Source organism: Mus musculus, chromosome 12, assembly GCF_000001635.26.
Source record: "Mus musculus strain C57BL/6J chromosome 12, GRCm38.p6 C57BL/6J".
NCBI classification, from domain to species: Eukaryota; Metazoa; Chordata; class Mammalia; order Rodentia; family Muridae; genus Mus; species Mus musculus.
The window spans coordinates 98691729-98704935 of record NC_000078.6 but is presented as its reverse complement, the minus strand read 5'-3'; the positions used below and the strand labels follow the sequence as shown (position 1 = coordinate 98704935).

The 13207-nt window shown below is 44.8% G+C and overlaps 1 protein-coding gene across 3 annotated transcripts in view; it reads left to right on the top strand.

Moving 5' to 3' along the window:
• Positions 1–13207, top strand: part of Ptpn21 (protein tyrosine phosphatase, non-receptor type 21) — a 60873-nt gene that overhangs the window by 32678 nt on the left and 14988 nt on the right. For 2 of the 3 annotated variants that reach the window (NM_001146199.1, NM_011877.2), the window contains exons 8-12: positions 706–794; positions 4890–4977; positions 6026–6105; positions 11319–11379; positions 11980–12064. In NM_001146199.1, coding sequence (NP_001139671.1) covers positions 706–794; positions 4890–4977; positions 6026–6105; positions 11319–11379; positions 11980–12064 — 403 coding nt within the window. The remainder of the gene's footprint in view (positions 1–705; positions 795–4889; positions 4978–6025; positions 6106–11318; positions 11380–11979; positions 12065–13207) is intronic. The other variant, XM_011244112.3, reaches the window with a different exon arrangement.

Genomic DNA, 13207 nt, shown 5'->3' with positions numbered 1-13207 from the left:
AGTAATTTGAGAAAATAGCATGGCTGAGGCCCTTGTGACCAGATGTCTGTAGTGAAACGCAGTCCTGTATTGAAGTTGTGCTTTGGTAGGTTCAGGAAATAGTTTTTTGGTTTTTTTTTTTTTTTTAAGATTTTATTTATTATTATACATAAGTACACTGTAGCTGTCTTCAGATATGCCAGAAGAGGGAGTCAGGTGTCATTACAGGTGGTCATGAGCCACCATGTGGTTGTTGAGATTTGAACTCAGGACCTTCGGAAGAACAGTCAGTGCTCTTACCCGCTGAGCCATCTCGCCAGCCCGGAAACAGTGTTCTTAAGAGTCTAAACTTGGCTCAGAGGGTCAAGGCACTTCCCACCAAGCCTGATGACCAGGGTTTGATCCTGGGATTCACATGGTAGGAGGAGAAAACCAATCCTCACAGGCTGTCTGCCCTCTACATGAGCACCGTGGCGCATGTGCCCCCACAGACAAAGTAGATGAGTAAACGCAAGAACAAACCCATCATAAAAGTGCCCATGCTCCTCCTGTCGCCATACTCATGGCAGGATGCTGGCTTTGCCCATTCTCGTTTCTTCTGCGCGGTTGGTCTCTGGGTCTCCCGGACGGTGTGTACCTGGGAAACAAGTTTAGGGAAGTAGATGCGTTTGTCGCCCCCCCCCCCTTCCGTTTTCCAGGGGTCAACTCTTTCTTCTCTCGGTCTAGGACAGCCAAGGAAGTGACATATCCATTGGTGCCTGTCTCGATGGCATCTTTGTGAAACACAAGAACGGAAGGCCTCCTGTGGTGTTCAGGTATTGTTCTGTGTTTTTAAATACTTAAGTGGTTATTGCTGACAAGCCTTCCCTCAGTTCTCACTGGAAAATGGAGGTACCCCTTTTCTAAAGTTAAACACCACCCAAACACAGCCTTTGTTAACATTCTACTTTCTTCCAAAACAGAGCTGCAGCAAAAAGGGCCTGCAGTGATGGCCTGCTTGTAAATGCTTAAAGTGTGCAACTCTGCTGCCACAGAGAAGCTATTCTTTGCTTTGATAGGGAATTTTTTGTTTGAGTTCTGGTTTCTGGAACTACTTATTCACTCAGGAAAAACCTAGGCTTCCTTTTGACTGTAGTTATGTAACAAAATTACTAAAATGCCAACATGTCAGCAAACTTCCGTTTTTGTAAAGTTGATTTCCCTGCAGCTATAAAACACAGTGAGTGCTGTTTGTACAAGTCTTGGAGGCTATGCAGTAGGAAGGCACTGTGACAGGCAGGGACAGACGTGAACTTACAGGTGGCTTAAGATTACTTTGTAGTATTTTGTATTCCAGTTATATCTTTTTGGGCACATAATAATATTTTATTAATTCTTGGAGATTTTTATATCTTTTTACAATGTCTTTGGACCATATTATTCCCATTTCTCCCCCTAACTCCTTTCGATGAAATCCCCAACTTGGTATCAATATACATTATATATATATAATATATATTTGAAACCTATGGAATCCATATACTTCAGTGTATGATATGGAGTCATACACTGGAGCACAGTCAACCTAGGAGAAGCCACACCCGTAAGGCTGACTTTCCCTCCCCAAGAAGCCGCCACCTGTCGGTAGCTCCCCAGCTAGGGGTGGAGATGGCTGTGAGCTTATGCTACAACCACTGCTGCTATGAATTTACAAGTGTCAGCATGCCACTGGTGTCTAGACGACACTGTTCCACTCCATTCTTCCTTGACCTCTGGTTTTTATAATCTGCCTTCCCTTTCTTCCGTGGTGGTCCCTGAGCCGTGGTGAGGGGTTGAGTGACATAGATGGAGCACTCCACAGACACCTTCCCTGTGCACTTTGGCCAGCTTGTGCTGAGCACCTCCCACCCACAGCACAAAGAACCTTCTGTAAGGAAGTCTGAGAGCATCGCTGATGGATGCGTGTAGAGATAGCAGCTGGGAGGGCAATTTGAGACTTTGACCATGTAGCACACAGTAGGTTTTCCCCTGGGACAGTGAGCTCCCCGCCATCTCCTCCTTCCTCACGTGGAGCTAGCTTACATCCATGCAGAAAGCGGCTCATTACCTTGTAACATTTGCACCACTACTGCACCTGTAGGCGCATCCTGCGCGCTTGCCACTGTAGCATAGCACTCATAGCCTGGGTAAGATCATTGACCAGCATCATGCATCTCACTTCAGGTACTTTGAAAGCTAGCCAGCAGGGAGCAGGCTCCTGCCCAGTACCAGCTTGGCCTCTCCCATTTATTAAACGTAGTAACTTAGGTCATGTTGTTCCCTCTTATCTCCTCTTATCTATACGTCCTTAAAATCTGGACTCTTAGAAAGTCTGTTGCGATCTTCTAAAAAATATTTGCGATTTTACTCTGTTGTATTTTCTATTTTACCATTCTTTTTTTTTTGTTTTTCGAGACAGGGTTTCTCTGTGTAGCCCTGGCTGTCCTGGAACCCACTCTGTAGACCAGGCTGGCCTCGAACTCAGAAATCCGCCTGCCTCTGCCTCCTGAGTGTTGGGATTAAGACCATTCTATTTTCTCTTCTATTTTACTCTATTTCTGTTTTCTATTGATCAAAGCAACACAAGGTGTATATTGTTTTTATCAAGCAGGGAAGCAGATCTGTCACTCATGACTGTTGGTTCCTCTGTGTCCAGCATTCATTAGTGTAAGTTGTCAGGAATCCGGTGCTGTGTTGGCTGCTTTCTTTATCTTTTCTCATTTCATAATGACTCAGGGGAGCAGACATAACCATCAAGTCTTCACACAGGATAGTAGAGGGTTAAAAAAGCCAAGCCATTTGCCCAAGGTTGCCCCATTCACGGCATAAGATCATCTACTTAAGCTGCGGCTCTTAGGCACTCTGTCACGTTACCTTTTTATTTTATTTTATTTTTTATAGCTTCTTTTATGCTTCTATTTTCTACTTTATTCTTGAGAACTGGTCTTCCCCTTTAAGAATGTTTTTACTAAAATGGCAGCTCCTCTTTGTCTCGCTCTGCTCTTCTGCCTTTGGGCCCTGAATTATTCAGAGTGGCAGCGGCCATGGATGGCAGACATGCTTGGGTAGCAGAGCCCCTCTGCTCCTATGTACTGCCTGTACGGGGCCTCCTCCCGTGGCAACGGGGCTCTGGTCCCCAATCCGCTTATAGTGAATCTTCCCAGTGTGCTGAGCTGCGTGCACTGGGACAGGAAAATGCACCAGGATTTACCCAGACAGCAGGACTGTACCCAGAGGCCATATGGAACTCTCGGGTGTCCAGGTGGTTGCTTTCTTCACCACACAGCAATTTTCAAATTTGCCTCATTTAATACAGCGCAAATATAATCTTTAGGTGTAACAACTGAGCAGTAAGTCAATAAGTTAATTTTGATTTAACAAATTCTAACTAAATAAATACAATACAAGCTGAACGTCCTGAGCCCCCAAATCCCCAGTTAAAGCCGTGGGGCACAAAGGATGGAGTTGAGTGGTAAGGCACTTGTTTTATGTTTGCAAGGCCCTGAGTCGGTGGGAGGGGAAGGAGTTTCCCCTCGAGTGCTTCATGTTCAGGGGCTTTGCATTTCCAGGTTATGGCTGCTCAGCCACTGCTGGATTCCAAATATCTCAAAACTTTCCAGTCTCTGGAATTGGGCACTCGTCTGACCCCAGGGGTTCTGAGGGGGCGATGCTGAGCATCTTCCAGACTCAGTGTCTTCTGACAGTATCCCGAAGCTAGGGAATAAAAACCAACTCTCCCTGTGAAAGCTAAAGGTGATAGCATTAGGAGATGCAGGATACAGTTTGTGTCCTGCTGACAGCCCTCAGAAGACTTCACCTCAGCTCCTGCTTTCTCTTCACCTCGGTAGCTTTGCAGAGTGCACCTCTGTCTCTCGTCCTTACTTTATCCTGTTTGCCTTCACTGCTAACCAGTGTGTTTGACAGGGTTTCTCTGTGTAGCCTTGACTGTCCTGGAACTCACTTTGTAGACCAGGCTGGCCTTGAACTCAGAAATCTGCCTGCCTCTGCCTCCTAAGTGCTGGGATTAAAGGCATGCACCACCACTGCCTGGCGTGTTTGCTTTTATGTTGTCTGGTGCCTTCCCACCCTCCCACCTTCGCAAGTGCCTCTTTTTTTTTTTTTTTTTGTTTGTTTGTTTGTTTGTTTGGTTTTTGGTTTTTCGAGACAGGGTTTCTCTGTATGGTCTTGGCTGTCCTGGAACTCACTTTGTAGACCAGGCTGGCCTCGAACTCAGAAATCCGCCTGTCTCTGCCTCCCAAGTGCTGGGATTAAAGGCGTGCGCCACCACGCCCGGCGGCAAGTGCCTCTTTAGGGCCACACTGATTTTAGTATCCCTAGGGACTGGTCCAGTCGTCATCATTGTGATAGTGGGTGCTCTTTAAAGTTTGTTTATAAGTAGTTGAGGCATAAACAACAAGCTATAACATAAGTATCTTTGATTGTTAAGTCAAGAGCAAGTCAGGTGTATTAATTACTTTCCTGTTGCTGCGATAAAATTCTTTGACAAAAAGCAATTTAAGGATGTTTATTTTGGCTTACAACTCCAGAGGTTTAGAGTCCACAATGGCAGTGTAGGCATGGCGGGAGGCATAGTGGAAGGTATCCAGGCATAACAAGTATAAATATATACTTATTATATATATATATATTTATATATAAGTATATACTTTTATATATATGCTATATATTATATATAAGTAATTATATATAATATATAAGCATAATAAAACATATTAGATGTAAACATACTCATATATAATTTTACATAGTAATTTAAATATAATGTACTTATTTTTTACATATATATTTAAGTCACATATCAAGCTTAAGGGAACATGATGCGTTACATCTCCCAGTGTGCATTTGTGTACTCAGCATTCTCTGTTCTCTAGGTGGCACGACATTGCTAACATGTCGCATAACAAGTCCTTTTTTGCACTAGAGCTGGCAAATAAAGAGGAGACCATCCAGTTTCAAACTGTGAGTGAGCACAAAAAGACTATGGGAGGCTCTACAAAGTTAGCAAGTTAGCATTGCTGATTTCTCTGTTGTGTATTGGGGGATGGGGAGTTTGAACTAGTTTAGGACTTCATAATTCTATGTGTTATAAAAATTTATGCTTTAAATGTTACAAAATGGCACTTGGGGAGAAATGCTCCCTTGTTGAAGGTTGTTGAGCAAATGAGTCTTTGTGTTTGTATTCTTTGATTCAAATGACTTTTTTTTTTTTTAAATATATATGAGTACACTGTAGCTGTCTTCAGACACCCCAGAAGAGGGCATCAGATCCCATTCCAGATGGTTGGGAGCCACCATGTGGTTGCTGGGATTTGAACTCAGGACCTCTGGAAGAGCAGTCAGTGCTCTTAACCTCTGAGCCACTTCTCCAGCCCCCTTGAGTGACTTGTGAAGTACTTGTAAAGATACTGAAGTAGAGGAGATAGTCAGCCTAGCTACTGGCCCGGCGCAGGGGAGCTCTGTGGTGCTGCTTAGTCTTTAGTCTTTCTCTGTGGTGCTGCTTTAGTCTTGCTGTCTTACAAAGGCAGTTTTAAGACCCCGGAGCAAATGTCTTACTTGGAAAGTCTCTGAGAGGTATTTCTCAGGAGTAGAGTTGATACCTGATACAAACATGATGCTTAGGAACTGCTGGCTCACACTGCTGAGCAGGTCATTTCATGTACACCATTAAGTTCTCACAGCTTTCAGAGGTTAGCCACTGAGCTAGGGAATGAAGGAGTCACTGTGAGAATGAGGACGTCAAGGTGTGGGGGGGGGGGATGAAGGAGTTGGTGGGGGAGGGAGTCACTGTGGGGATGAGAGAGTTACTGTGGGGGACAAGGGAGTCATGGGGTGGGGGGGGGATGAAGGAGTTACAGGGGTGGAGCGGGAAGGAGTCACTGTGGGGATGAGAGAGTCACTGTGGGGATGAGGGAGTCCTGGGGGAGGGAGTCACCCTGGGTGGGGGATGGTGTAGACACAATGTCTCTGCATTCTGACTGTCTTCCTCTCTGTGTGTTTCATCTGCCAGGAAGACATGGAGACAGCCAAGTACGTGTGGCGGCTGTGTGTGGCACGGCACAAATTCTACAGACTGAACCAGTGTAGCCTGTGAGTATCCATCTCCTGCTCTGGAAATTGTAGAAAATCATTTGGGAGGGAAACAAATGTAAAATTGCATTTACCCAGGTTGGATGTGTGTCAGGGGATTGCATATAGAAGCTGAGGACAACTTGGGGAGTCATACTCCCCACTGAGTGAGTTCTTAGGATCGTTCTTGGCAGCAAGCACCTCTCACCTCCTCATCCTTGAAGGCCTTTTAAAAAAGAAAAGGATTTCCCCCTCCCTTTTCTCTCCTTTTCTTTGGGGATCAAACCTAAGGCCTCCTCCTTGCTAGGCAAGTACTCCCCACTGAGCAATGGTTCCCCCGGCTGAGGTCTCAGCATGGAGCCTGGGCAGGCCTGGAAAGTGCTATGTAGATCAGGCTAGCCTGGAACTCACAAATACCATCAGATTGTCTCTGCCTCCGGGGTGCTGGGAGGCCTGGGCCACCATGTCTGGTGTGGAAGTAGTATTTTTTATAGTTTTTAGTCAATATCCCGGTCAGTGTTTTGAGGAAAGATTATTCATCTTTCATATATATGAATTATACAAAGGAAGAAGCTGACACATCCATACATGTGTGTAAGGGCCTTGTTGCTGTTCTGACACATCCATACATGTGTGTAAGGATCTTGTTGCTGTTCTGACATGTCCGCACATGTGTGAAAGGACATTGTTGCTGTTCTGACATGTCTGCACATGTGTGTAAGGACCTTGTTAATAGTTATCCTCTCTCATATACTCATCAGACCCCTCTCTTTCCCAATCTCCATCTTTAACACTATCTTATTATTCCTTCAGCTTATTTGCTTGCTAGAGTTTTGCTTTGTGGTTCTGGCAGGCTTTGTACTCACTGAGTAGCCCAAGTGGGCCTCAGACTTGCAGCAATCCTCCTGCTGCAGCCTTCCAAGTGCTGGGATTATTGGTTTGAGCTACCACACCCACAGCTTCTCCTTTTACTTTTATGTGCAGGTATGTGTGTATATACACACATATACCACACACACACACACACACACACACACACACACACACACACCTTTTCTGCTTTCTGCCCACTCTTGAATTTGTATATGAAATTGTTACATTTAGAGGAGATGACATTATTTTTGCCTATAATAATTACATCTGAATAATTACAGAATCTACTGGAACACAGCATTTTCATTTTGAAGCTTTGATAAATGTAGGACCATTCATGATGAGCCATCACCACCTCAGTTCCTTTTTTTTTTTTCTTGAAAACAGTAGTGACAGCCATCATGAAGAAGCCATGAAGTGTGATGCCATCTAGTAATCCCCGTATTGCATTGTGGCTAATGCCTTTTTGAAAAGCGTATTTTAGCAGTTCCTAATTTTAATGATTTTAAAATTCAGAGAGGAAAGCAATGAATATGTGTGGAAATCCTTAAGCTCTTAGAACTATAACTCCTGGCATGTTGCCACGTGTGAGTGAGGCTGCGTGGATATTATTAGCTCCATGTGTTATTCTCGAATGAAGAACACTTGATTCTCTTTACAGCTACTATGTGTGAAGGGCTATTTTTCCAAGTTTTGTTTTTAATTTCTGCATATCTGGGAACTATTAGTGTATTTATTTAAGAGTGTGTGAAACAAACATATTACCTTGTACAATTTGTTCCCTGGGTAAGGTAAATGAAGCTTCTGCTATTTAACCCACACATTTTGATGGGGAAGAAAACTGAAAATGTTTTAGCCATTTCCTGAAGGCACAGGTCTAGTAACATCTAATCTTACGATGACGTGAGGTTTTGTAGGACTTGTTCTTATAGTCCAGCTGGGTAGGGTTAGTGTGCTGGACAGCTAACTGTGGCTAAGTGGTGGTTACCCCTGTTTTGAAGATGGAGTCTACTTCCACAGAAAGGAATCCAATCCCTTTCTCCTATAGTGTCCGCATCCTTCCGCTGTCATTTCTCTAGGATGGTAGTGCTGGGTGCTTCTAACCTTGGCCCGGGTGATACTTACATTGACAGGGTCTAGTATTTCTATTCCCAACCAGACAAGGCACCGGAGGTGGCAAGATCATCTTTTTATGTTAGCTTAGAAGCTCCCTTTGTTTTTTATGTATAGACAGGAATAGCGAGACCATCCTTGATTTCCTTTCAGGACTGTATTAGATATTAAGTGAGATACCAGTGTCAATCAGGTCAAAAGGCCTCCTCTGGTATCCCAAGCCCAGAGTTGACTGGCCGCAATCAACTCCCCTAGACTCTATGAAGAAAAAATGAGCAACGGGATACAACATTTCTTGGCATGGGGCTTTTTCTCCCTTCTTTGTGGGTTGTACCCTCCAACCTGCAAAGCTAAGTGAGAGAGAGGGCCCAAGAACCCTGAGAACAGCAAATTCACCAGCATGCTAATGGCTGAGCAAAGTGAAATGAGCTAGCCCTGTAGTTTAGGATATGACTGAACGTAGCAGCCGGTACACTTCTGTTTGGAGACTTCTGTAGTCGCACACTGCAGCAGCCAGTCTCAGGGAACTGGAAGATGTAGCACCCTCCTTCCCTTCTGGCTTACTGGGTCCCCAGAGGGGAGACAGGACTCACTGAAGAGTGTCAGTCCTTGGAAAAAGCAGGAGTCGGAGATAGGGGGATTGTCAAAGGTCCCCACAGTCGGGTGGCTCTCCCACTCTCCTCAAAGGCTTGGGGACAGGAAGCTGTCCTGGAATTGGTGTGAGGCAGCTTCCTCTTCTGTGCAGGTGCAGGGTAGCTGGGATCACTGTGACCTGCAGTGAAGCCAGTCCCTGACCTTTTATTTATTTCCTGTAGCCTGGTTTGGTCTCTGCTTGCCCACGATGGCATCTTGGGGCAGGGATCCAGAGCCAGGTCATTGACCCTGTAGCAGCCTGTACATGCACCTCTGGCCTGCCCTAAAACAGGGGGGCTTTAGTTTTTCATTAAAGCACAGGAGGAAAGTCAGTGAAACAGCATCCCAGGGTGTTTCCACTGCCACTGCCTAACGTGATCAAAGCCTGCCTTTGCTATCTGTGAGTAAAGCAACGGCCAACATAAAAACTCACAGAACAAGTGAGACATTTAGTGTGTGGTGTGTGTGTGTGTGTGTGTGTGTGAGAGAGAGAGAGAGAGAGAGAGGCAGAGAGACAGAGAGACAGAGAGACAGAGAGAGATTGATTGATTGATTATAGGGCCTGCACTCAGGCATCCAGCAGACCTGCCCATTCAAATGCTGGTTCTACCACTTGTTTGCCTTGTGATCAGGTGTGAGCTACCTAAGTATCACTTTCCTCATTTGTAAAACAGAGATAATGACCGAACCTCCCTGATGGCATCGTTAAGATTAAGATAACCACATGTAGACTTAGCACAGTTTCACCAAACAATATCGTGCATTTCACTTAAGCTGACAGCCATTTTATTATCCTCTCCAGTGCACACACTCTGGCTATTAATCTAAGGAGTTCTAGCGGCATCGATTCTCAGCTTTGCTGGCTAGCACAGCATCCCACAGAGCCAACAGTTGTTTTCCTTTATGTGGGAACTTGATGATGGCTGGCCTTTCTTTGAACTGAGCTTAGAAGAATGATGAGAAAAAGGCAGACTGTTAGAAAGGTTGCCTGGGTCAGACCTTTCTGCAGGTAGGGCTCTTTTGTTCCGTGGTTTTGTTTTTTTTTTTTTTTTTCGTTTTTTTTGTTTTGTTTTTTCAGAACTGGCTTCTGCTTTTTCCTTCCCACTGGATGTTGCCAGCAAGATGCCAGTGGGTAAGAATGACTGCCTCTGTCCCTAGGCCCTGTGTCCTTTGATTCTGTACTTAACACTCTGAAGGTGTGTGTTCTTGCCCAGGCTGGCCATCTGTGCAGATGGTGTTAGGCATTTGTTGGTAAGTGTGCTCTGTCAGCAGCTCCTTCTCCCACTTGTGAATATACGTTGGTTTTGGATTTTTTTTTTTTTTTTTTTTTTTAAGTTTGGGAAGAGCACTCTTTTGAGACAGGGTCTCTGTAGCCCTGACTGTCTGGGAAATAGTGCTGAAGACCAGCAGGCCTTGAATTCAGAAATCTGCCTGCCTCTACCTCCTGAGTGCTGGAACTAAAGGCATGTGCCACCACCCTTGACTTTGATGATTTTAAAGCTCAGTTTATCTAGATAGAGAGCCAGTGATAGACTGAACACAGAGTCCCTTTAAACTGAGGCTTGACTGTGGACAGTGACCAGAGGCAAATTCAGTATCAAAGTAATGAAGATCAGAGCCTTGTGCATACTTAAGGGGTACTCTAAACAGACCCACATACACCCTGCAAGCTTGGGCACTTGACGTGATGTTGGAAACCTAGACGTACGTTTGGAAAATAGACACAGCTGCACCATAGAGCCCCAAAGTTCACTGCCAGGAAAAGAAAGGAAGTGACTTGAGCTGTTCTCCGACTTCCCAGGTATGGGGAAGGGAGTTGTTTAAAGAAATTGCCCAGTAAGTACATAGGAATCACTGGACATCCAAGAGTTTTCATTTTAAAGGTCTTGTAAAAATATGCTGACATCTGGAGTGTAATGCAGATGCCATTATCAAAGTGCTAAGAATAATGCTAGTTTAGAAGACAAGAGATTTCTTTCTGGCACATTTGCTGGGTCAGTGAGTTTATTTTGTTTACTTTGTGATGGCGGAGTTTTAGTACTGGTTCTTAGAGTGCTAACCTATGTCACAGAATGTGTTTGTAATCGGTTATGAATCCCTCAAGCTCTTGAGCCAGGAGCAGATGGTAAGTTAAAATGCCCTTGACAGAATTATGGGCATTCCCAACACTAGCAAGAATCTAATGCATCTTCATACCATACCTACTCACACTTACTAAGGAACACAGATGCAAAGAGTCTGTGCATGTGTGCGTGCGTGTGTGTGTGTGTGTGTGTGTACTTGTTCTGGGAGGTGGTGGAGTCCTACACAGGAAGTGACAACGTTCTTCTCTATAAATTATGGCATGTTTGTCCTTTTGTCATTTGCCTTAGAATATACCTGACTCTCTATCTTTTTGTTATTGTTGTTTTATGACAGTGTGTCACTCTGTCTGTATCCTAGCTAGTCTGTAGTTCAGATGTCACCCAGACTGGCCTTAGACTCCTGCACACCTTAGCCTCTTGCACACTGGAGTTACAGGTGTGAGCCACCACGCCCGCTCTCTTTCTGAATCCGGTTTATTGTTATGGACTAGGAAGCATGTCCCCTGGGCTCACGGTTGTCTTCTCCCACAGGCAAACGCAGGCCGCCACGCTGAACTCAGTCAGGAGGGGCTCATCCTCCAGGATGTCTCTGGTAAGAAGGAACATGCTCGCCTCTCTCTCCTAGTGATATCACTCTCTTAGTTAAAATTGCTTTGGACACTATGTTGAGTTTGAACCACAAGTGTGTGTTGATGTCTGATGATTTCTATCCAAAGAAATAGTGATTTCTGTAAGTTCAACTTAAGATTTATTGTACATGTTTAAATATTAGATACAATGAAATATTATGAATTCTAACTGGTTAGCCAGGCATCCTGAGTAGGTATTCAGTCTCCTTGATGGCTTTGTCTTATAGGGTTGAATGTAGTACATAGAAGGTTTTTCTATCACGAGTTTAGACGAGAAGGTTTGTATCCACTCCTTCTTGTTCATAAGTTTTTGGATGCAGACTTTCTTGTGCTGTCTAGTATCCTTGGTGTCAGTGCAAAGAGCTTGTTTTTGTCACATGGGAGACATTGAAAATGACAGATATGTTAAAAGCTCCTTCGTCTTCGTGGTTATTCTCCACTGTCATACATTTAACTCCTGTAGAAGACTTTTTAGTGAAGAGAAAGAGTCCAGCAAAGAATGACTTTACCCTTTTCACATGGGCAATGTGTTTTAACTCTATGTCCAACTTTCCGTTTCTTAGCCTAAACCCCAGCCCTATGCGATGCCTCCCCCACCCCAGCTGCATTATAATGGACATTATACAGAGCCATTTGCTTCTTCCCAAGGTAAAGTACACTGAGTCTGCAAAGCTGTGCACAGTTATTGCTATGAATAACTCTGTGAAGACCTAGAGATCTTGAAGTCTGGATGGTTTCTTATTGCAGTTTTACCCCAAAATGTTGTCCCAACTACAGCCATCCTGGAATCACAGAAGACATCTTATTTAGGCCAGGCTTCCCTTAAGTTCACGATTCTCCAGTCTTCATCTCCCAGGTGATGGGATTATAGTCATGTGCCACCTTTTCAGGCAACCAAAAATCCTTGGTCACAAAAGATATTCAGACTCGGTTTTTGTATTATCCCTCCCCGAGATGTCCTAGTGTAGTGCTTTAAGTTCCTGCTACTGCAGTTGTGTGCCCAGCAACAGCATCATGCTGAATCCTGACCATCTGTGTAGTTTGTTTGTAAACTGTGTCTAACTGTACTGAAGACCAGAGAGGTAGATACAGGCAGCAGTTCTTTATACAGAGGCTTGGGATCTAATTGTACAAACAAGGCTCAGGATGTGATCAGTTACCTTACTAAGAGAGCATGTATTAGCATGCCGTTTGTCATGTTGTGGGCACTTGAAGAGCTCTCTGGATCTAACAGGATGGCTGGATTTCATCAGTTCCAGGCAGGTTTGAGACTCGGTCTGCTGCTCTGGCTGGTGAGTGCTGTGGCACAGGAGAGGGGGCTGTTTAGAAGTGGGGTCCATTGCCCATCATGTGGGGGCTGGGATCTGAAGGGACACAAAGAACTGGTGTTGGCTGCACTTGTTGTTGTGGCCTTCTCTGCCAGTTGAGGATGTTCCCCACAGCAAGGAAGGCAATCGGGGAGCAGAGCTCTGGTGTGGATTTCAGTGTCCCCTGGGGCTGTCTCACTGCTGTCCTCTCCTCTGCATGTGGCCATCTGTACGTGCATGGTAGCCTCTCCAACCATGGGGACAAGGCTTCTGCCTCCCGTCTCCATGACCCTCATTCTCCTACCTCAGTCTGTGAGGGTCCTGCCATTTTCTTCTCACCTTTCTCTTCCAGCTATGGTTTGGATGACTTTCTCTTCCAGTTTGTCCTACACTGCATCTGAGACGGATGTCTCTGTGCTCTGGCCCTTGCTTCCCTCTCAGGGCTTTCCATAAATCATCTCCCTGCTCTGTGCTTTTTTCTTTC